The sequence below is a fragment of the Typopeltis vanoorti genome, chromosome 19 (genome assembly GCF_054136105.1).
Source record: "Typopeltis vanoorti isolate ZY-2024b chromosome 19, IOZ_Tvanoo_1.0, whole genome shotgun sequence".
Classification (NCBI taxonomy): Eukaryota; Metazoa; Arthropoda; class Arachnida; order Uropygi; family Thelyphonidae; genus Typopeltis; species Typopeltis vanoorti.
This window is the reverse complement of record NC_143567.1, coordinates 6529209-6555148: the sequence shown is the minus strand read 5'-3', so window position 1 is coordinate 6555148 and position 25940 is coordinate 6529209. Positions and strand designations below refer to the sequence as shown.

General features: G+C 36.2%; 1 protein-coding gene across 16 annotated transcripts in view; it reads right to left on the bottom strand.

The window, feature by feature from the left end:
* LOC150095834 (uncharacterized) overlaps positions 1-25940 on the bottom strand; it is a 1527755-nt gene that overhangs the window by 270750 nt on the left and 1231065 nt on the right. For 12 of the 16 annotated variants that reach the window (XM_090409494.1, XM_090409490.1, XM_090409495.1 and 9 more), the window contains 2 exons: positions 11874-11952; positions 1817-2734 (listed from right to left, as the gene is read on the bottom strand). In XM_090409494.1, coding sequence (XP_090265620.1) covers positions 1817-2734; positions 11874-11952 — 997 coding nt within the window. The remainder of the gene's footprint in view (positions 1-1816; positions 2735-11873; positions 11953-25940) is intronic. The other 4 variants (XM_090409498.1, XM_090409500.1, XM_090409499.1 and 1 more) reach the window with 1 other exon arrangement.

The following is a 25940-nucleotide window of genomic DNA, read 5'->3' as shown; positions in this document are numbered from 1 at the left end:
ACCTCTAGAAAAGACACAGAGCTGAAACAGACTGTTGAAGATGCTCCTTAAGAGAATGGTTGAAGTGAGGTTGTGATGAAAGATCATCTATCAGTGTGTTAAGGCTAAAGTGCTGGGAAAAACTCACGTTAAAAGTTTAATGGAGTGAAACGGCACTAGGAAAGGATTAAAAGTAGTATTTAATTATTTAAATATTTCATCTCAGTTACACACATAGTCAGGGAGTACAAAATGAGACTTGTAAAGCACACACACACAGTTGTTTCATGTGCTTTTAGTTTTGTGCTCCTTTATGTATGTGTGTGTGTTTTTCAAGTCTCATGTTGTACTCCCTGACAATGTTTCTATAACTGAGATGAAATATTGGAAGAATTAAATACTATTTTTAATACTTTCCTAGTGCTGCTGTTTCACTCCATTAAACTTTTAAATGAGATTATTTATCAGTGTGTCATTTCTTCTGGACTGCATTAAGAACTTTGGGGGGGGGAGGGAAGGGTTAGGTGTACTACCCCAAACATGTGAATAGCATTCTAAGGATGGACAGGTTTGGTATTTGTACAGAGTTATTTGGAATATAGTTATTTGAAGGGTAGCATCATAAGTGGAATCAAATGTTTAATTTTTCTTCCACCTAGCTCTGACCTTTAAGGAACCTCAAGTAAATTTATTAACATATGATCTATATTTTTACAAAATAATAATAAATAAATAGTAATAATAAATTATATTTCATGTTTTATGCCTAATAATATAATCTTTTTTTTTCATGTACTTATTTATTTGTTTGTTTATTTATTATTTTTTACAGTCCCTTTTCCATGCTGAACATATAATTTCGACTGCCCATGATCGAATCCATTAGAGAATCTATTTTGGTCTTCTAACAAAGAACAGTTCCTTTCCTAGGCCATTTATATGCTACTTCCTAATGCTTAAGTATGCTATTCTCTTGCTAATTGTATCAACATATTATTCATTCTCAAATGTTCTATTTTTTTACAAAGCCTTGCATATAGTATTCTGTTGAATACCAATAACTCATTTCTTTCATCAGAATTACCTGACACATCTTATTATTTCCAGATTTTCATCTCAGGAAAAGAACAGGGTGTCCAGTTTTCTTGTTATTCAGCCTGGTCATTCTGAGTTTCCTCAAATTCACCTCCATTTATACATACCTAAGCCTAAATACAGCTATTATATGCAATAGCTAACTTCCACCTAATGTATAACATATACAACTCATTTGCCATCACACCTCAATACAATCTCAATATCTCTCAGCTTATTTTTACATTAGGAAATAATTAAATAAAGAAATGCTGAAAATAAGAGTAGCAGAAATTAAAAAATAAAATTAACTAAAGGGATGGACTTATTCCAAACTTCAGTGTGAAAAAAAAAAAATGAAATGAGTGCAAAATAAAAATAAAGTTGCCAAATGCATCCAAAATGTATGATAAAACAATAAAAAAAATTCACTTCATGCATGGCTTTTCATGGGAATAATTTCAATAATTTCATGCAGTTATATATTAAAAAAGTAGTGTGCGGTGCAAAATTGTTTCTAATATTTATTATGAATCATATAACAACATCTCTCTCTCACTCACTCACACACAAAGAACATTCCTTTCATGCACATAGCAAAAATTAATCATGCATAAATAATTTCATTAATAATATTTCTCTTATTTTGCTACAGCAAATTCACTCTTAACAGAACTGAATAAAATAATTACTATCATTTAAATTTCTTAAAAATGAATATAAAACAATAAAGGCTTAAAGAATTAAAATCAAATATGTCTACCTCCTAAATAACTATTATCCAGATCATCCTCAAGAGCTTCAGCTAACTTCATTATTGTTTCTTTTGTATCCAGAGAAGAGTCCAAAGTATTTTCTAGTTTTGCAATCCCAACTGTAACATGACAAATAGAATCTTCTGGTGAATCTGGATATCTACTAAGTATTTCTTCATCTAGATGGTGTTTTGCATCTCCTTTTTCTTCATCAAAGTTGTATTCTTGAATTTCATCTGATGAGTAGTTGACATTATCCGGAACATCTTGTATATCCCAAGATACATCAACAGGGAGGGACATAATTTCATTCGAATTCACAAATGATATTTCTGACAATGACTGTTTGGGACTCAACACTCCTGCATAATTGTTATCTGCAGTGACGCTATAATTTTTGCCATCAACTTCATGAGGAGTTAAATCTTCTAGCATAGAAAATGATTTTACAATACTTTCTTTATCTGTTGCTGCATTTAACTTATCTTGAATACTCTCTGGTTTCTGAGAGTTTACAACATGGTTTTCCTCTTTAATATTTTCATCAGTGACAGAAATGTGCAACATATCTTTGTTCATGTGATCATGATGAGAAAATTTTTTTTCAGTATTACCAAGAAGCTCATCAATCTGAGATTCTTTGTTAAGAAGATTAAAATCAAGTGAAGGAGCTTTCTGATTAGTAACATCTTCATTGGTTTTCATTTCACCTTTAGTGATGCCTGGCATTAGATAAACCTCTTGTGAAATCAAAACTGGATTCTGAATGAATATATCTTTATGGATTGGTTCTATAAATATCTCTGGTGATTTTTCATCTTGATTTTCACACTTATCACTTGACAAAGAACTAATGTAATTTTCTCCAAGACCATTATGCAAACCATTTAATCCACTTTCAGGAACTTCCATCTGATGTTTTCCTTCTGTTTATATATTTCAGAAAAATAAAAAAAATTTAACATTCATGGGGAAAACGAATTACATAAAAAGAAAGCAAAAATAAAATTTCTAAATGGAAATACAGGCAAGTATTTTGGCAGTAAAAACAAGCATAAAAAGAAGAAAAGAAGATTGTTTCAAAGCATTGCCAATTTAGTATGCCCAAATTCCCAAATATCTGGAACAACCAATAGCCATGCAAAAAATGCAGATGCATGCATGGGTTAGTAGCACAAATGACTAATAAATGTCAAAAATATAAATAAATAAAAATATAAATAAATATGAACTGAGAAACTGAAATATGTTGGGTAACTTATTTTAACAGAAAATCAATATGAATCTTAAACTGTTGTTAAATAAACAGACATGTTATCTGCCCACATATTGATTAATAACTATTCCACTAGTTTTGTCATTGCTATAACATGCTTCTTAAGAGGAATAACTAACTAAATTACAACACTCAGAAAACACAAAGGAATTTTCTCCCTGTTTGTGTTCTAGTCACTGATGTTAGTCAGAGCACCAGAGAAAAAAGCAGAATATTATTAATCTGTTTATCTATGTTGTGTACAAAGACTCACTATAGGAGTCTCTGCACAATGTCTAGCATACCTCTCCTTACTCTCACTCACTCAATGACAGAGTATTAACAACAATCAAGGAAAAACATTCAACTTATTCACCACTTCCCAAGCAAAAAAACCTGGTGTTCATGTCCTTACTAAATTCTTTTATAACTTCCAGGGGTGATCCTGCTCTTCCCCCCCCCCTCCCCCACATTTCATGTCATGCATTGAAAAATTTCTTTTGCATCTATCCTATAAAACTCACTTAGTAACTTATATTTATATCCTGGTAAAAGGGCAATTGTATGTTGGCTATTCATAACCATTCTTTTTCAGGAAATTGCAATGTATACTGGGTTATAATAACTTTAATTAATACTTCTGATATTTCAGCAATGAAATATCCAAAGTTTTGCATTAGATTGCATCAAGAATCACAGATCAATGATATGTGCACACAGGCACTAATACTGGGTAAATGAGGCTGATGAAAGGCAACCAAACTCAACTAAAACCTAAATGGCACCCTCATAGTGGGCTAAACTGGACAGTCTTTGCTCTTCAGCTGAGGATGAGTACTTCTAAGATTTGTTGAGGCTTGGAAATTTTCTCAGGGCTGAGGCAGATTCCAGGAATAGCCGCTCATATTTGTATTTGCTGCAGTTCAATAGAGTGGCCTTCTTCCAGCTATTCCAGAAGTGCCATAACTACTGAACTTAACCATATTCACAACTCTTTCTTAGCCAATGGCTACAATCCATACAAAATCCGCAAAATATTAAAGCTCAATAACTGTAATCCCCACCCCCTTCAGAGCCAAGATTACATGAAATCATTCATCACTCCATATATCCAGGGCACATCTGAAAAATTAAAAACTTACAACCAGACTGCATAAAAAATTGGCTTCCCTTATACACCCTACCAGCCACATTCCCTAGACCCACCAGGTGTCTATAGGGTCCCTTCTTCTTCTTCTGCAGCTTGTCATACTTAAGTAGGGTAGCTGTTTGTAGTGAGTCTCCTCCACAACCTCCTGTCTTGAGCTGTAGCCACATCCAAGTTCTTCATCCTCAAGTCCTCCTCCACCATCTCCCTCCATCTGTTCTTTGGTTGCCCGTGCTTCCTCTTCCTTTGTACATCCATCTGCATGACCTTTATTCCCACATACTCTTCCTCCCTCCTCATCACATGACCAAACCATCTCTTGCAGCTGAAAAATGTCCTATTATGGCTAATCGGTGTATCCAATATCCGAATTTCTGAACACATGGATTACATCCAGTTCTGCCATTCCAGACACACTGGACTTGCTGACTATGCTTAGGACACCCACCACTCAATACTTGCCAAGGTACGGTAGTGTTGAATCGAGACAGTGAGCAACAATCATGAATAGTATGTTGGCAGAGCTGTGTGAAGATTAGGGAGTACAGTTCGAAAATGTGTGAGATGCATTTGAGAGGACAGATCAGTAATAAAGTGATCAAATCAAAATAAAATTACTAGAGAATACTGTTGAAATGGTGGAGGAACATAACTTCAGTCAATTAGTTAGTTTTAAGGAACAATAAGATTAAGAAATATATAAAAGCAGCATATAAAGCTTATATGTTTGGAGATTTGCCTGCATGCTTAAAAAGAAAGCTATTTAAATATGTGCATTATTCCTGTGTTCATTATGGAAGTGAGACATAGGCAATGATTAAAAAACAAGAAGACAAGCTTTGTTTGGCTTGAGAGCTTTGAAGAGAAGAATGCTTCACAAAGGGATAGAATAAGAGATGATTGGAGTAGAGAATATTGTGAAATATTGTAAAGCATGCAAATGGAGATGGGCTGACCATATTAGCAGATTGACAGATAAATGGAAGGTACAATTAAGCACTGAGGAGATAGATACTAAGAGAAGAAAAGGTTGCCAAAGAATAACATAAAGGGATGATCTATAAGGGTTTAACATGAGATAGTCTGGAAACATAAGAGGAGGCCTACATCCACAGTGAATGGAAACAGGCTAAAGAGAAAAAGAAGTCAGTTTGAAAGTAAGGGAGTGTGATTACTCTTATTTAATTGCTATGTGGGCAAGCTCAGGAAGTCTTTGCATGTTTATCATGTACTGGTCTGTTTTCTGACAGCCAAGAGATTATGAGTGGCATGATTTGAATTTGTTTTTCTTGAAAATCAATGATAATCAGGGATTTCTCAATTTTAGGGGCATGTTCTAATTATATAACAGCTAATGATATTTCAGTAGTGAGATTGTTGTTGATGTTATTTTGTTGATGCTGCTTTTGTCTGTATTTTTTTCTTTGTGGTCTGAGGTAAACAGTCTGGTATGGGTATGTTGCAATATCTGTAGTCTTTGGGGATGACAGAGTGAGGGAAGCTGTTACAGGAAACAGCGGTAGAGAGATGGAATAAAAGAAGAGGAAGAGAAGATGATTTGGTAGGTTTGGAGCTTGATAGTAAAACAGACAGCTAAAATTGTTGTTACAATCTTGGAAGATAAAGGATGTGGTCAGTTGAGTAGAACATAATTCACAAAAGTACTTATAGAAGAAACATGAGAAAGAAACTGAATGTCTGCCTGAGTGTGTGATTGGTGTGAATCTGTCAGGGAGAGGGTGACTGACTGATCTAGCTCTCTTCTGCATAACTCTGAGAAGTTTGGGATGTACCACACAAAAGGTATGTGCAGTATTCCATGGATGAATGGATTTGGTATTTATAGTTAGAAGTTGTACAGGTGAGAAGCAGTGTCTTGAGAGGATAAGTACATCAAGTTTCATGGAGACTAAAGAAGATATAGCTGAGATTTTTTTTGTGCCAGGAGAGGCTGGAGGCATATGTCAGGCCAAGAAAAGAAATCTGATTGTGTTTAGAGATCTGAGTATTATTTCGAAAGTATGGAAAAGTGATTCAAGATCTTTCTTGTAAGAAAGAAATTAAATAGGGCCCTGAAGTTCCCAAGGGTATCCTCATCTCCACTAAAGAATAGCAAAGAGATCAGTGTAGAATGTTAATTAGAGAAGATCTTGTGATTAGAAAATTATCCTTGTCTAATATCTGTAGTCTTTAGTCATTATGAAGTGCTGTATTACTAATAATACTTTCAGATCCACAACTTAAATCGGATTTAAGCGATGTCCTGTAAGCTGCCAGTTTAGTGTTTTGGCTAATTTCTCTCTTATTGCATATAATTACCCATTTTAATCCACAAGATTACAGGTGGTGTTTCGGATTGTGTTACTTGGAAATTATGCTCTGTTATTAAATGTTTTACAAGTAATCTCATTTAACTTCTGATCCAAAAGAGTGTACAACATAGTTCTCTAGGCAGAGGTCTCTAAACCAACTGTAAGTACTCTGAGCATTTCAAAAACTCCTCCCATATTTTAATATTGACCATAGCAAGCACTAGCAGCTAACGTGTGGCCATGCCTGCAGCACAAAACAAAGTGGTGGCTACTTGCTACTTTGAGTCATGCTACTGCAGATAGACCTCTTGAAGCTTCAAATTCTGAAGCTGCAAACTAGACATTTCAGGAAAGAACAAGTTTACTATGCAATTTTTGTTGCGAGTGAACTCATGCCGATCATGCCAAAATCGACAACTTGGTACTCAAACTCCAAAGAAACATCAGCCAGTCATTTTTGCCTGTCCTTTATAATAATGCCATACAATGTGTGGATGTAAGTAGTTGTGTATGTTGCAATGCGTTTCCACCATTAAACAGTTCCTTAGCCTCAGCAAGTGCATGGACATTTGAAACAGAGCCGTATCATGCTCTCTGAAACCTTTTCCCAGAAAAAAGGCTTGAAGCAATTCATGATCAGGATCTTAAAGCTAACATGTCTACTGCAGATAATGGCAGCAAGCTTTGCAACCTCATTCCTTCATCAGTTCAAGACACAATTCAGGCAGAAAATAAAAAAGTATAATGCCATTATCTTGAATTTCCATTCTGAAACAGATGCAATGTTAAATGATGATATTTGCAGGATTGCTGAACACTGCAACTCTAATCCAAAGAATATTGTCATATGTCACTGCTTCAGGCCCAAGACTATGCTGAGAGAGAGAGAGAGAGATGGAATCAACTTAATAAAAGTGACCTGCAGTATCGCAAAATTGTCAGCAGCTCAGACCACAATGCAGTGTAGATCTTGCAACACATACACAACCACTCACATTGTATGGAATTACTAAACAGTCAAGAGGGATGATCTTTGCAACCTCTACACCTCATTGCATTGGTTAGATTACTGTTTTTTTTCCAGCCATCTGAGCTGAACTTATGTGCAGAACAAATCACCAAAAAATTCTCTCATTGGCATGGAAAAATTTATTTCCTGCTCCACCCTAAATTCCAGTCTCTTATCTAAGTTCTGGTTCTCCCACAAGTGCCAAGACTGTGAAAGAAGACTCAGGCATACTGCAACTAGCATGCATCCAAAACTCCATCTTACTATAATCTACACCAAAGCCAGGAATAGCTGTAAGAAAATTATCACCACATTGAAAACTGAATTTGATTATGAGAGATCTAAAAGCAGGAAACTTGCATACTGCCCAAATGGCAGCCATACCTTCTGAGCTCTAGCCAAAGCTATTGGCTGTAACTTCTGCCTAACACTACTTCCATTATTACACCCAGAGATACTATTGCATCATCATCATCAGAAAAAGCCAACCTCATGGCTTCCTACTTCTCCTCCAATTCTTGCATAGCCGATCATGGTAAATGTTCCCCAACCATTCCAAATACTCAATGCCATTTATCCTTTTGACAGAAAGAGATCAGAAGAATTTTGCTCAAATTGGATACCAAAAAGTCTCCTGGTCTTGATGGCATTTCTCTAATTGTTCTAAAGGTCTGTGCACCAGCATTGAGTCCTGCTCTATGGCACCTATTTGCCCTTTCTTATTCCATTGGTATCTATCCTGCAGTCTGGAAACTAGCTATATCTAAGAAGGGTGACAAATCTTCCATCAAACTACTGTCCAATTTCTCTCACCTCAATTCTTTCTAAAATAATGGAAAGAATCATCAATACCCAACTCCCATGCTAACTGAAGCCTCTCATCTAATAAATGACTGACAGTATGGATTCTGTCATTGCTGATTAACAAGGGATCTACTAACCTATGTCACCCATCTCTGGCCAAACACTATGGAAAGGTTTGGTGAATTTCAAGTGGTTGCCCTTGATATCTCCAAGGCTTTTGACCAAATCTGGGCACAAAAGGTCTATTAAGTAAACTCCCATCATTCGGTCTTACCCCCTGACTTCTGCAATTGGGCAGCTAGCTTTCTGACTGGACATTCATTTGAGTGATGGCAGATGGCTCCTTATCTTTTACATATACAACTAATGCTGGGGTTGTACAAGGCTCTGTTCTTTTGCCCACCTTGTTGCTTCTATATATAAATGATCGGATCCAGCTGACTGATAATCCAGTACACAGTTTCACTGATGACAGCACAGTGTACTCCCCTTTTTTGTTTGACAAACATTGCAAAGTGCAAATCACCACAACCTGCAGAACTCTCTCTACTACCTTAAATTCTGACCTTCAAAACATCCATCAATGGAATTTGGATAACCTTGTCAACTTCAAAGCTACCTAAACACAGCTTTGCATAAATCCCCCCCCCCCCAAAAAAAAACCTTGTTCTACCAATTCTAGCCTTGACAAAACCCAGATCTCTATTCAAGATAAGACTACCCTTCTTGGAATAACTCTAATCTGAAATCTCCCTTCGAGCAAACATATCACAAATATAGCCTCCTCTGCATCAAAAAATTAGGCTTTCTCTTTTGGTCAAGGAGTTATTTTAACTCCAAATGGCTCCAAACCTTATACATATCACAAATCAGCCAACCATTGAATACTGCTCTCACATTTGGGATGGTGATCTAAAAATACTGGATTAATACAGAAAAGAGCAATAAGACTGACATGACATTTTCTCACTTTTTATATATGGAGTATATTTTTTCATAATATACTCCACTCACTTTCACACAGGCATTCAGTCTCTGCAGCTTGCATCTTCTATAAATATTTGTATGGCTGCTTTTCATCAGAATTGGCATCAATAATCCCCCAACTCCTTGCAAATCTGCCCAAATGTAAGCAGAAGCTAACCAACATCCTCTCACAGTTCAACTCCAAACCCACAGTCCTCCACCAAATGTGTTTCCCAAGGAATACAATCCACAGCTTTTCACAATTGTGAACATGATACAATTTGAATGGAATAATTACAGCACAAAAAGAAATAATTAAACAACAGGCTTAATCGTTTCAATATTTCATCTGTCACAGAGACAAGAGACATCTTCAGAAATAAAATGTTAAAATTGTATTCCTGTTAAAAATAGGAATCCAAACAGGTGCTGATTTACACGAGTGTAAACCAGCAACTAAGACTAGATACGCATTAACAAGTTCCTTATTGCCTATTCCATGGAATTAACATACTATAGGGTGACCAACGATTCATGGATGGGATCTCCATCAAAATATAAAATAAAATTAAATTAAATAAATAGAAATTATATATATAAATTTCTTCAAATGACTCCCTGTTATAATAACAATTCTTATTCTGTTCTCTATTTTGAAATTTAATCTGCCATCTTCACTAAAAACTGAGCCTAAAAAGTTTCGCCTGCACTCTCCATCGAGAATGCAGTTGAAATTCTGTGTTCCTGCCTATTTTCATAGTTTCAGTCTTTTTTTATCACTGATTCCTAATTTATTGCAGATTTATTCAACTTAGTCAGAGAATCCTGAAGACATGCACTGGATTTGTTTATGAGTACATCATCATCTGTAAAGAGTTAAGTCTAACATATCTGATTCTAATAACAGGTTTAACATCACATTCTTTCATAATGCAATCCATATAGATGGTGAATACAAGTGGAGATAGCTTGCACTATTGTCTCATACCTCATTTTATGTCAAACCATTTTGCTCTATTTCCACTAATTCTAACTGATGACTTACCCATGAATTCTGAATTATATTTGTTGTAAAGTGAAAATTTGATCTTGACAACATCTATCTGGGCTTGTTCTTCTCTGTTTCTGTTCCACAAATTTTTTCAGCCTCTTCTTAAGAATGCTTGCATATATCTTACCTGGAACTTAATAGAGAAATTCCTTTGTAATTCTCGCATTCAGCTTTATTCACTTCTTATAGATGGCAACCATAAGAGTTCTACTCCAACCATCAGGAATTTGACCTTTCTACCAGCCTCCCCTCCCCTAAATTATGCAGCTAGCCATTGCAAAACTTTTATACCACTACATTTGATCATTTCTGGTCAAATATTATCCTACTAGAGCTGCCTTTTCACATTTCCAGTTTTTGACACATTTTTCTATTTCAAGTTGATACTCCTGTTTGCATTCTTCTTGAATAGTTTCTACTACTTTTCTGTTTGTTTCATGCAATAGTCTTTTAATTACTACAGACATATAGACTATCTTCATTTTTTATGTCACTTTTATCATACTTAATTCCTTCTGCAGTACTCTCTTTACTTCATTTCAACAGACTCCAAAACATTTTTTAAACCTTCCTAATATTTATCTTCTGCATTCTTCCCAAAGTCTTTCCATTACTTTTGTTTAGCTGCTTTTATACAGAGCTCAGTTGTCTTACTTTTTTTTATATTTTTTTTAGGACATCTGCTGACTTATTTGCTATGAACTTTTGGTATGCTCTCTTCTTTTCCAGGTTTCTTCTTTAACTTCTTGTATCCACCCTGAACTCCATACTGGAAATACATCAGCAATATTCTCCCCAATTCCCCCCAACTCTCTGCATCACAGATCTGTCAATTAGCATATGACAGAGAATCCTGGTTTTCCTTTATGTCATAACAACCTCTAAGTCCTATCTTAGTGTACACAGACTACTTATTTGTTTTGATTGGTTTCCATATTTATAATTGTAAAATTATAAATAAATGATGATGATCCACACTACAGCGTTCTTATTTTTTTGTCCTTGCAGACAACTTCACCACATGCCTCCCTAGATGAATCAATGTTTCATCAGAGTTTGCCACTCTTTCCAAGTTCCAAGTTTGGTTCTTGTTTTTGAACTTTTAAATATTTTTTTTTCTTGAATATTGTATATATTGTTGAGTTAACAGTTCATCTGTAAAAGCTGTTAAACTTTAATTGTTTTTAAAAGTTTCTTACATATTCTTATTTTTTAATGTGATATTCATTTTATTCTACTTAAAACTAAGTGATAACAACTTACAATTTCAAATACTCTGTATATTGCCACAGAGACATAAAAATATCGCTATCAAAAGTAACATAGTCAATGGGTATTTTCTTACTTCTTGTGTGTTTTCTCCATGTGAACTTTTATAAACTTGATAGAACAAGTTAGAAATACATATCTTAAAATTCAATTTCACTAACATACTATATACAAATAATTTTTATTTTATATATAGCTTTTTCACTCTAAATATCTAGCAGAGGTTTGCTAACATATAACTTAAAACTGTACCTATTTCTTTAGCCTCAATAAGATGTTCTTTATCACAGATTGAGCCTTCACTACTTGTTTCAGCTGCTGATTCTGCCTCCTATAAATAATATTATCAATAATTAACAGTTTTCTGTTTATTTAAAAAGTAATGATGAATTATATAGTATGAACAAAATCTGTTGTCAAGAAATAGATAAAAATGTTAAACACTGAGCACAAAACTAGTTACTAATAAGCAAGTGATTATAATAATGTATATTTAAAGCTATTCAAAAATACAATTGGGAAGTCTAAACTTGAGTCCTTAATTATGAATATTTTCATCATATAGTACCACAAGCTCCCAGGAAGCAATGTTGTTTGGGATTTAATTGGGCCTTATATTTTGATTTTTTTTTGTATTCAAAAGCACTTTTTCAATTCGTGTTTTGTACAACCAATCAAAACATTTCTTCATACTGTGAGAAAAAGTTCAGACTGGCTAACTCCTCAGATGAAGGTTCCTTTGCACCTTGAACAGTAAAACTTAACTTCTTTTAACATTAATTCCTCATACACAAACAGATCAATGAATACAAAACCTATGATGTGTATATGTGTGAGTGAGTGGTTAACACATGATAACACATATCAATGCCATGTGTAGGCAAGTGGCAAAGGAGCATGAAGGAACAAAATTTTATGTCATGTAAGTTTTTCTGTGCTTATTTTTTCATTCATAGTGTTATTTTCTAAAACTGTTATGGATTATGGGCAGAATGTGGAGGAAATGTGAGACAAAAAAATTGGAATTTTTTTAAAATATTAAACACTTTCCACACACATCACATGACACACACACAAGGATTAGAAACTGGAAACGTGCGATATGGTTAGATGAGTTGATCTGCATGCTGTTTCCTACATCAGGACAAGTTTAAATTAAGAAAACACCCAAGGAAAACCCAATCCAGAATGCATGTTTCCAACAGTAAAGCACAGGGGGGGGGGATCTTTCTGTGATGGGCTGGTAAGCCATATTGTGGTATTCTCTTGGTCCCATTATTACTTTTTATGGCAGAATTACTGCAATTGATTAACAATTTTGGTAATCACGGGCATCCCACGATCCAAAAGTTATTTCCAAACAACAATGTATTCTAAGATAACAATGCCCCCTATTCCCACAGCTTGGACTGTACAGTCAAGGCTGAAGAGCATGAAGGTGAACCATCTTCCCTGGTCAGCACAATTTTCAGATTTGAACATTATTGAACTGTTCTGGTGAGTTTTGGGGACTAGAATAAGAAACAGATTCCCAACCCCAATGTCTTTAAAACAACTTGAAGAACATTAATTATTATTATTATTCAGGCCTCTATGGAGTCAAAAGATTCATTGTGGGAGGTCCTTTCTAAGAAACAAAAGTCTATCAAGACTCATCGAGGGAGGTCCCCCTCCTAGTAAACACAAAATCAATCATACCACTCCTTAAATGCATTGACCGTTCTCGCTCTCACCACTCCATCAGGCAATGCATTCCATGGTTCAACCACCCTCCATGCAAAGAAACCACTATTCACCCTCCTTCTCAATTTCCTTTCATAACTTCCAGGGATGGCCCCTTGTCATGACTCCTTCCCGCTGTTCAACCAAGCGAAAGAACTCCCCAGTGTCAACCCTGTAACCACCTCTCAACAGTTTAAAAGTCTCAATCATATCACCCCTCCTTCTATCCACAAAACTCTGCAGTCCACACTCCCTCAGCCGATCCTCATAACTAACATTGTACAGTCCTGACACCATCTTTGTTATCCGCCTTTGTTACCCTTTCCACAGTTAATTTATCCACTTCAAATCCTGGGGACCAGATCGGAGAACAATAGTCTGATAAGAGTCTTATACAACGGAATGATAACCATTTTATCTCTACAGGTCAGTGTCTTTCTCATTATTGCAGCAATCCTCTGTGTTACCTTCACTACCTTTGCAATATGTCCCCTAAATTTCAGGTTTCTATCAATCATCAAACCCAGATCTCTTGTCTCTCCTACTTCCTCCAGTTTAACTCCTCCCATAGAGTATGTAGTGTCCCATCGATGTGTCCCAAACCTCAAGACCTTACATTTTGCTGCATTAAACTGACACCCCAATTCATATGCCCATCTATCTAGCTTATTCAAATCCTCTTGCAGGGCTACCACATCTGCATTATTACTAATAATCCTTCCCAGCTTCGCATCATCTGCAAACAACCGAATATCCCCTTGCAATCCATGGACAATGTCATTGATATAAAGGTTAAACAATATAGGTCCCAGTACTGAGCCCTGTGGAACCCTACTTGTTATTTTCTGCCTCTTTGATATTGCTCCACCATACACAACTCTCTGATACCTATCGGACAGCCAATCCTGAATCCAGTTGACCAATCTGACATCCAGACCCATGTGCTGCAACTTAAATATCAGCTTATCATGTGGCACCCTGTCAAATGCCTTCGCCAAGTCTAAGAAAATTGCAGTATATGCCTTTCCCTCATCTAATGTTCTTGTAACTTTATTATAAAAGGCTAGCATATTGCTAAAACGAGCGTCCTTTCACAAATCCACGTTGATTCTCACAGATAACATTACCCTCATCTGCCCAATGCTGTATACGGTCCCTCACTACTTTCTCCAAGATCTTAACAACTACTGATGACACACAGACTGGCCTATAATTACACACTTCCAGTTTGCTACTGCCCTTATGCAATGGCACTATCTTACCTTCCTTCCATTCCATGGGCACCTTTCTTGCAGCCAGACTTTCATTGAAAAGCTAAGTCAAGGGCACTGTCAGTTCCTTAGCACATTCTCTCAAAACTCATGGTGAAATACCATCCAGTCCCACAGCTTTACTAACATCCAGAGTACTCAGTATGTGGAACACACTCTCTTCCTGCAGCTCTAAACCTCGAACCTGCTCTATCTTTCTACTATTCAAATTGACTCCTCCAGGATGAAATACTCCAATAAAGTGTTCATTGAACAATTCCACTATGTCCTCTGCATCAGTCACTCTATTCCCATTTTTATCCCACAATATCATTCTTCCACAGTCATTTCTCCTCCTACTGGCCACATAGCTAAAAAAATTCCCTAGGATTTTCTTTGGATCTTAGGGCCAATCTTTTCTCATATTCCAGTTTTGCCTTCTTTACCATACTAGTTACTCTTCTGGTCTGTGTCTTATATTCTTCATGCATCTTCTCTTCACCTGTCTCCTTATATCTCTTCCACAGCCTCTTTTTCGCATGTAGCTCCTGTTTATTATTGTTTGTCATCCACTTTATTCCAAATTGTGTCCTCTTCTTCGCTCGTGGAATACAGCTTACCATTGCTGCTAAAAAATATTCCTTCACAATTTCCCAAGCACTAATGATATCCCGGCCTTCCAATTCCTCCCTCCACGAAACTTCCCCAAGTTGACGTCTAAGACTATTATAATCACCTGCTTTATAATTCCACATACGTTCCCGTCTCTTTGATACTCCTGCATATCTATTCATTTTCCAAGTCAAAACCATATTGTCACTCTCTCCAACTGGTGGGAGAGATGTCATCTCAGTTATTATCAGTTCTTTGGATGCTAATATAATATTAATGTGAACCATTCTGAGGGTCCACACCAATTGGTATCTGGGCATGCATGTAGATCATAATCTAAAAAAGAAAACCCATATCCAAGTAGTTACAAACAAACTAAGGTACAGATTGCATATCATTAAGCATATATCTATCTATCTATATGCTTAATGTTATTAGTCTGTAAAGTTTTTACAGACTGTATATTACATACTTGTATATTCAACAATATGGCATGGAATTTGTAGCTAGGGGAGCATACAAAAAATCATCATCAAATTCCTGACATGTACCCTCAAAGGAATGTACAGGATATGATAGTACTACATGAGGAATTTACACCATTACTAACTTCCTATCAACCTCTTATCTGTCAAGACTCCAACATTATTAAATCTTATATTTCTGTCTTCTAAGGCAATTTTTAATGTATCAATCCACATATATCTTGTCTTCCTCTGGGTCATTTTCCTGCCAACCTGACAGAGAACACTTGTTTTGCTAATCTTTCCTCTCCCATTCTGTTTAAGTGACCATACCACCTGAGATTAGCTCTGCTAACACATTCCTGGATACAAACAATGTTAAGTTCTTTCCTAAGATCCTCAATTTTTAATATGATTATTGCACCCAATGCCATCCGTTCACACCCCCAATCTTTCTCAGGACTCCCATATCTGCGGTGTCTAGTCTTTGGTCAAGTGTTTTAATTCTAACCCAGCTCTCAGATTCATAAGTTAAAATTAGTTTGAACATGGCTTGTATACAGCTAATTTAGTGTTTTGACCAATTTCTCTCTTATTCCATATAAATTTATTCAGTTAACTTCCTACCATACCGGCTTTGTTGATGGTGCTGAAATGTTTTACTTGTTCTATAGGTTCCCCTTCATGATGCAGTTGATATGTTCAATGTTTCTGCTTATTTTCATTGTCTTTGTCTTATTATTGCATTATCATACCAAATATCCCTAGCAAATTATACAGTCTACACAACAGAATAATAAACAAAATCTTCGGTCCTAATCTTACTGAAGTTAACACTAATTTCATCCTCTTGAACATCAGGCAGATATACCTTTATACCATACTTATCTTCTTCATCGAAATAAATATTGGATTAGCCTCAGGATGGTCTACTTTTCAAGGTACCTCAATCAGAAAAAAATATGTTGCAGTGCCATTTCACATTCCTGGTACAAGGAATCTTTAACTCTCTTAAGGAAGAGCTCAGAAATGAGAAAGCAAAAGCAATCTCTAAGAAAGATTAAAACTATTTATTGGAGCTATAAATGACAATGAAACATTGCTTACTTTTACTTAGATAAGTACAAATGAAGTTCAGACTAGATTGCTCAATTTAAATGTATATATATATATATATTATTATTATTATTATTATTATTATTATTATTATTATTAAGAGAGACCTCTAGGGAGTCAGAAATTATTATATTTATTATTATTTAATACCTATTTTCATTTACAAAAAGATTTATCATTATTACAAAGCATACTAATTATTAGGTTTCTTATCATAAATTGTTATTGTTAAATTAAATAATAACCAAGAAAAGCCAATGTCTACTCAAAGTACACACACATCTTTATGGCACAATATAGTGAAAAAAACAAACAAACAGTACTGAATAACTACAACAATATATCGATACAAAATTAATAACAGAAAAAACTCACGTACAAAGATTATTTAATAGTATAATTTTCGCCTGTGTGTCACAGGCATCTTCAGTACATTAAGCTCAAATTAAACAATAACTGACAATTCCAAAAAGCGCCACCTAAGTAGCTGGAATTGTCAGTTATTGGTTAATTTGAGCTTAATGTACTGAAGATGCCTGTGACACACAGGTGAAAATTATACTATTAAATAATCTTTGTACGTGAGTTTTTTCCGTTATTAATTTTGTATCGATATGTCTACTCACGGTATACCTCTTTTAAAACTTATTACAGCAATATATGTTATGGAGTAAATGGTTTTATTAAGAAAGTAATATATGTTTACATGATGTACATCCACAAATATCGGTGGATCTTAGTTGATTAAGTATTAACAATGGTAGATTACATGCTCAAAATAGGCACCTTGTCTTTCAAGACAGGTTTCATAGTGTTTTCATAGCGAAGGTTCTCTGTCATCTTAGTTAACAAGGGTTGAAACATCTGTTGTATATATTGTGCCATTTTATCCTTAGTTCATCAATTCATTCATCCCCAAATGAAGGCACCAAGTGATGTGAAATTAGGCTGGGAATTGAAGTGAAACCTCCCGAGGAAGTGTTCAGATAAATAGGCTCTAGAACCACATGATGGGTGACAGGTTGCTCCATCCTGCGGTGCACAAAATGGAATATTTTTTGCATGACACATCCTATGCAAATTCTGAGTGAACAGATTCAATGAAGTAGGGCCGAATTATACCATGGACAGAAATCACACACCATGTGGTAACCTTCTTGCTGTGAAGAGATTGCTCTTGGACAAATTCAGGTCTCAAGAAACCAAGAAATCTGAAGGTTTGTCTGTTTATTTATTAGATGGAAATACACTTCGTCGGAGAACCAGACATTAGAGAGGAAGGATGGATCATTAGCCAGTATATGTGTGCACAGTATTTCCACCATGCAGCATAATCCATTGCTGTTAAACACTGACCCACCTGAATGACATATGAAAAGGCATTAACACCCCAACAGGCTATGATGTCTATAGACGTTCAGCAAAATCTGGATACGATTCTGTAACACCCATTGAATAACACTGATAAGAAGTGCAATTTGGTCTCATTATTTCATCCACCATGGCCGTTAGAGAGGTTAAGCTTGTTAAGGGATTCTCTGTAGCTATAGTGACTACCTAGGTATCCAAAGTTTTACTGCTGTTTGGTATTGATCGGATTTCTGAAACTAACACTTGTTTCAGTACATGTCCATGATTCTTTTGTTAATCATGGACATGTACTTGGTCTCCCCAAATGCAAAGGGCATTTGGGGGGGGGGGTGTTCTGATGTACCGACAGAACACTCCTGGTATGTCCGAATCTCTTGATTAAGGCAATGACAGCACTTTGCTTGAGGCAGGCCTATGGAAACAATGAACAAACTGCTCACAAATATGTTGTAGGCTTGGACCATTTGCTTACTATCAACTCTGTATGAATGAAAAAAATGCTCAACAATAAACATCTTTTCTTCCAATGTCAACATCATTGCTGTAGCTAAATGTAATAGCATAGACTCTATTGGTACTGAACTTCAACACCTCTTTCAAAGCATGCACTATGAGATATGGCATTCAACTGCATGCACACTAATGGAAGAGCACAATTGTGCTCTTCCATTAGTGTGCATGCATTGATGTGTGCATGCATTGATTCCATTGATGTGTGCATGCATTGATTCCATAGTGTGCATGCATTGATTCCATTAGTGTGCATTCAACTGCATGCACACTAATGGAAGAGCACAATTGTGCTCTTCCATTAGTGTGCATGCAGTTGAATGCCATATCTCATAGTGCATGCTTTGAAAGAGGTGTTGAAGTTCAGTACCATTTTTTAGGACACACACACACACACATGAATCTTGGAAAGATCATTTGGATTTGTGAATCTCTTAGATTCACACTGTAGCACAGAAGATTACATACCAAGGTGTAATGCGATAGCCAGTATAGAATTTTGTAGAAAAAAGCAAAATATATAATTAGATAAATAAAGTCAAATGTAATGTAAAAAAAGCAACATTAGCAGTACAGAATTTTTGAAACAGTAATACTATATTAGAATTTTATTAATATTTCAGTGTACTTATATATATATATATAAGTGTGCCTCCGTAGCGCAATTGGAAGAATGACGGTACATTGCGCCCTTCGATTGGAATAGGCTTAAGTTCGATTCTTGTCGCGACGGGAGGAATCTTTATCTGGTCGATTTCAATCGAAGGTGAGTTAGCCGATCTCATATGGAGGTAGCAGGGTTTTTTCTCCCGGAAACTCGGGTTTTTCATCCCGCATACAGACAAATCGGCCCTTCAGAACACACGCAATTTACAGACAAAACATACTAGTTGTGGTAGTGGTGGAGGTGGGCGGTAGATGGCGTTGATGGAGATGATTCTTAGTAGTGGTTTTGACAGTTGTAGGTGTCCTCCCGCGATGAGTCTTCGGACTCCTTGGGGGTGTCAGGAATAATAATAATAATAATAATAATAATATATATACACACACTGCTTAACAAGAAGTAAACAGACACCATAGTATGAGGAACAAACAGCTATGTGCACACCTTAATAAGATGTTGGACCTCCTTTTGCTGCGATGACTGCAGCAATTCTATGAGCAATATTTTCCAGAAGCATATGATATCAATCAATGGGAATTTTGCAACATTCTTCCTGTAGGCATGTAATGAGGTGATAGCCTGTTGAAGAGCAGACGTCCCTTGACCTCATCCAACACTGTAGTTCATCCTACAGATGTTCAATAGGATTGAGATTAGGCTCTGCAGAGGCCAGTCAAGTGTTGTGACATTCATGTTCACAAACCACACAGTTACAGAAGCAGCCTTATGACATGGTGCATTGCCTTGCTGAAAGAGATAATGGTCAGTTCCACAGAAATGCCACAAAGTAGAAGACATTATGTTGTCCAGAATGTTCAGTTATCTCTTGGAGTTCAATGTTCATAGTACCACAAAAAGAGGCCTGAGGCCAAACTAGACAACGCAGTACCATACGATCACACTACCACCTCTGAATTTCATAGCTGGAGTTACACTCTGGTAAGTTGATGAATGGTCCTTTTTACATATTATCCTTTGTAGCACCATACAGTGACATTCAGCGAGTGTGGTTGGTTGTCCACTGCAGGTAGCAATTGCAGCTGACTCCCTGTGCTTCCACCTCAGTATGGTATTATTTTGACCTGGAATGGCCCAATTTGTCAACAATTTGCTGAACAGATAGGTTTGCAACGTGGTCCTATCACAATGGCTCTTTCGAACTCTATCAGTTCCATTCTCGCAGTTATCTTACTTGGACACAGTTGCTGAATTGGGAGCTTCATATTCCTCCAATATATAATGGCTACAAACATGTGACTCGTTACATGGCCCAATGACTATAAGAATGTCTGTTGATTCTTTCCAAGCAGTGTATATACAATCAGTGGCAGCTCGTGGCTTGAAATCGTGGGGTGCTGCAACCTTCGAAATATACATACACACTAAGTACAGTGTATATGTGTTTGGATAAAATATCAAAATTATGGTAAAAATTTAAAAAAAAAAATATTGTTTATTATCGATAAAATTATACAGTTTGGTATAATTCAAAAATACTTAAAAATAAAATATATTCTTCTTGTTTTGTTTCGAGCGAAAAGGTCAATAACTTTTTCCTTGATGTTTGTGTGACTGTTGAAGATATTTTTCTCCATTGAAATCATTGCAAGTGCATTTAACTTATCCTGATTCATAGTGCTCCCCAGAAATATTTTTATTCTCTTTAATGTTGAAAAACAGCGTTCAGGCTCTGATGTAGTGATAGGAATTGTCAAGAGAATTTTAACAATACAGTAATTTCACTAAAATCACAATCTAAATTATTTCCTGTTATAAATTTTAACAAGTCAATTAATTTACAATAATCATGCATGTTGGGTCTACTGTAGAATACTCGAAGTTCAGTTTCAAGTTTTTCTTTGTTGATCATGGGATATATCGTGTTTACGGAGTAAACATGATAAGCACTACGAACACTCTACTACTGGCACAAACTACATATAAACAACAGTGGAACTGCACGACGGACAGTGTCGCATTACATTAATAGCTCACATCTCACTATGACTTGCATATGCTTGCACACGTAGCAATATGACACTGTGGTAAACACAGTGCTGCTAGCATCCTTCACCCTCCTAAGTGCTACAAGATGGATTTTTATTATTTATTATACAAAATAAGAGAATTGTATAGGATTGTTGATAAAATTAAATATTACCAAGCAAATATAAATAAATTAATAAATATATTTATATATCGAGAAAAATTGGGGGTGCTGCAGTTCCGCAGTGCCTATGCACAAGCTGCCCCTGTATACAATGTAGTGAAACAAAGATGCATGTCACCTGTATATGTATGTATTTGTACTCTCATCAGTATAATGTAAGCAGCAAATATGAATAGTAAAAAAGTTTTTGATTCAGGGAGTGGGGGAAAAAAAAAAGAAAAAAAATTCTACCAGAAACTATTGAAACCTTATTTGAGTTGATTCCAAAAAAAGTTCAGGCTGTATTGAAGGTAGTTCAAAACCATATTGATAAAAAAAATATGTATATATAACAAGTATTTCCATTATTTTGTCCAACCCCAGGTAGGTTGCGAAAGTTATAGATTATCAATGCCAGACATTTTGTGCTTATTTTTCAATTATACTGTCACTTTTAAAAAGTTGTTACCAATTAGGGAGAGAATGTGGAGAGGGGAGTCTAAAAAGAGAATTTTTTAGATTGAAATCTGTTCTGTAGTCGTCTATCGTGATTTAGTTGAATGGAACATACTTTTCTGTATTCATCTGATGACCTCTGTAGTTAAATATACAAGACTATCACCCCACTAAGCAACTGAGGCATTGTCTAAAAGAGAAAAGTTCAGAGGGTGAGGAAAAAAAAAAAGCAATACTGTATCCAACCATAAGAACACTTCTCCCTCCCTTTAATTTTACATATTTTCTTGAATTTAAGGGTAGCAGAATGGTTCTTGTGGAGGGATGTAACATACCCTAATTATGGTTCCCGATAACAAGTCATCAATCATAAATACTGATGTGAAATTCAACTCAATTCAATGAGTACTTTCTGTTAAATACAGGAATACTGCATTTACCATCACCTAAGTGAAGAAATATCACCTATAGTCTGGGTACTCCCTATGTGGCAGTGGTGGTCACTGAGTCCATCACCTTTGTTGTAATTCTCCTACTCTTTAAATTTTTCCATTATTTTATTAGAAATCATGATAGACTTCAATGCCACTGTGATTAAAAAAAAAATTCTACCACAAAATATCTCTAAAAATATCACCCCCCCCCCCACAATCTAACAAAACATCAGAATTCTGTGCAATTAAAAAAAAAAAAACTTCCAGATTGACTTTACTAACATTCTAGATCTAAATTCAAATATCCATGATGTGCACAACCACCTACAGACATCCAAACCTGGTATGTTATCACTGAACTTCAATTTGGTATCCTCTACAATAACATCTTACTTCAACTTTCCTCATTATATCTTTCATGATGACTTTTGTAAGAAGGATGGAACCTGCACATTTGTCAGGTTTGATATCCTATAGCAAAGGAATCTCTTGATATAATCTGCTTTGGTTTAAGATTTCGTTGCCTTTATTTGCTGCCTCTATCATTTTCCTAATTCTGATGACTTCACGAACCTATCTGACTATTTATCTCTGAAAGTCAACCCCATGCAGTCTAATTACCCTAACAGCAGGATAAATTATCCTGCTGTTAAGTGATTTCAACATCCACAGTTCTGATTGGATTACCTTCTCCAACTTTACAGATCCTGTTGGAAAAGAAGTCTAACTGTTTGCAACTGTCATTAACACAAACCTATTTACAAACCTACTAGAATCCTTGAATGATCCTGATCATTCTCTCAACATCCTGGACCTTAAAGTTTCCTCCAAATACATCATATATATGTAAGCTCTCCTCTTAGCAAGTCTGACCATAACCTTATCCACATCTTCTTTCTACAGATCATTCTTCTCCCAGCTGTTATCAGCCCTGACACCTGTATAACTACAAGAGTGCTAACTGGACTGACCTATGGGACTTCTATGTTTTATTTCCATGGTCTGTCTGATTATTGCTTTCATTCTTCTGGTCCTATAGCATGGTATAAAAAAAACAGTGCTGAATAACTACAATGATATATGTTATGAAGTAAACAGATTTATAAACAATGAAATGTGTACACATGATGTACACATAACAGTTGTGGATGTACACATCCACAACTATTAGCAGAATCTTGGTCAAATAAAGCATTAACGATGATTGATTATGTGCTCAAAATGGGCACCTTGTCTTTCAAGACAGGTTTCGTAGAGCATGCAAAGGTTCTGTCATCTCAGAAAACAAGGGTTGGCCCATCCGCTGGACATATCATGTAATTTTATATCTCAAGTTCATCAAAGTTTGAAGGAAGGTCATGGTGGAATATCCATTCCTTCAATAAACCCCAAACAAAGGCATCAAGTGATGTGAGGGGTGTGAGAATGTGAAGGGTACAAAAATTCTGTGAACCTTGAAATGAGTCTCCCAGGGAAGTGTTCTGATAAATAGGCTCTAGAACCACGTGATGTGTGGGAGGTTACCTCATCCTGTTGAAATACCAGTATACAGAAAGAAATGTTTTTTGCACGAAACACCCTATGCAAATCCTACATGAACAGAATGAACACATTCTCAATGTAGTGTTCACTAAAGGTCACAATTATATCACCCTCTTCAATGAAGCAGGGCCTAATTATGTCATTGCCAGAAACTGCATACCATGTGGTCGCCACACCTTCTTGCTGTGAAGGTGGTCACCACTTGGTTTCTGAATTTGTCCATACCTCAATGGAATGGACAAATTCAGAAACCAAGAAACCTGTAGGTTCGTCTGTTTACACGATTGCTTACATGGTAATGCAATTTGTCTGAGAACCAGACATTATGGAGGAAGGACAGATCCACAAATTAGTCAGCATGTGTGCACAGTATTCCCACCATGCAGCATAATCCATTGCTGTTAAACACTTAACCACCTGAATGATGACATATGAAAAGACACCCAGCTCCTTAAGGACTCTCTGTAGTGACTGCCTTGGTATCCTAAGTTTTACTGCTGTCCAGCGTTGACTGTGTTTCAGAGATTGAAGTTTAAACATTCGCTCCAGCACATGCCTGTGATTCTCATTTGTGTTAACAGTTCATGGTCTCTTCAAATGCTCTTTGCATTGTGGCAGAACACTCCTTGTATATCAAAACCTCTCGATTAAGGAAAAGATGACACTATTGCTTGGGACACGCTTATGAAAATGACAAACAAACTGCTCCCAAACGTCGTAGGCTTGGTCTACCAACTCCGCATGAATGAAAAATAATGCTCAACAATAACATCTTTTCTTCCAATGTAATGTTGTGGACTTTACATGTGCTCTTCTATTACTGTGCATGCATTGGAATGGCATACCTCATAGCATGTGTACTGAAGGGGGGGTGTCAAAGTTCAGTGCTTTTTTTTTTTTTTAATGCATACTGTAGAACCTGCTCTGATCTAATACCAGAAATTATTCTTGCTGGAGTCAGTGTGTTTATTCTCCACTCCACTTAAAACCCTCGACCATTATTTAAACCTTGGTTCTCCAACAATTGTGCTAAAGCAGTCCAAGTCAAAAATTCAGCATATGACCTGTGGCTCAAGTCAAAGTCTAGCCTCTCACTCAGTTTACACTACAGCTTGTAGCAACTGCCGAAAAATCAACAAATCCAAATAAGATTTTGTAAAAGTCAAATGCACTAAGCTTGTCCCTTGTCCAAATGGCAGTCAAGCATTCTGGTCCCTTGTCGAGGTGGGGTATCACTTCTGTCCTTCCTTCCACCTTGTTCTCTCACATCCTGATGGTACAATGGTAACATCTCCTAATGGCAAGGCAGACCTGTTGCATTAGTTTTTTCCTCCAACCCTTGTATAGATAACCAAGGAAGATCTCCTGCCATCGACCACAAACTATTCACAGTATGCCTACTGAGAAATTTTGTCAAAAGGATATTTAAAAAAAAAAATACTCAGCAGCCTTGATACCAATAAGCTCCTGGCCCCGATGGTATTGCTCCAGAAGCTTGTGCTTAAGAACTCTTGTGTCATCTTTTCAAGTTGTCATATTCATTCGATATTTATCTGGCAGCTTGGAAGCATGCTCTTATCCGTCTATCCCCAAAAAAGGGTGAAGAAAGTCAACCATCCCACTGCTCTGATCACAGTACTCTCCAAAATAACGGAAAAGATCATTAACAGCCAACTGATTCATTATTTGGAGACTCACCAACTACTTAGTGATCACCAATATAGATTCTGCCATTCTCATTCCACAACAGAACTCTAAAACAACTTCATCTAGCTTTGGATGCAGGCCATGGAAAAGTCTGAAGAAACTCAAGTGGTCGATATTTCCAAGGCGTAAAGAGTCTACCATCACAGTTTTCTTACCAAACTACCATCTTGTGATATTCTTGTTTACCCTTTGTGAATGGATTGCTAGCTTTCTGTTTGGTCGTACACTGAGAGTTATGGTGGATGGTTTCCTTTCATCAGATTTTTCCATCAATGATGGTGCTCTGCTTTCACCCGTGCTCTTCCTCCTCTATCAGTGATTT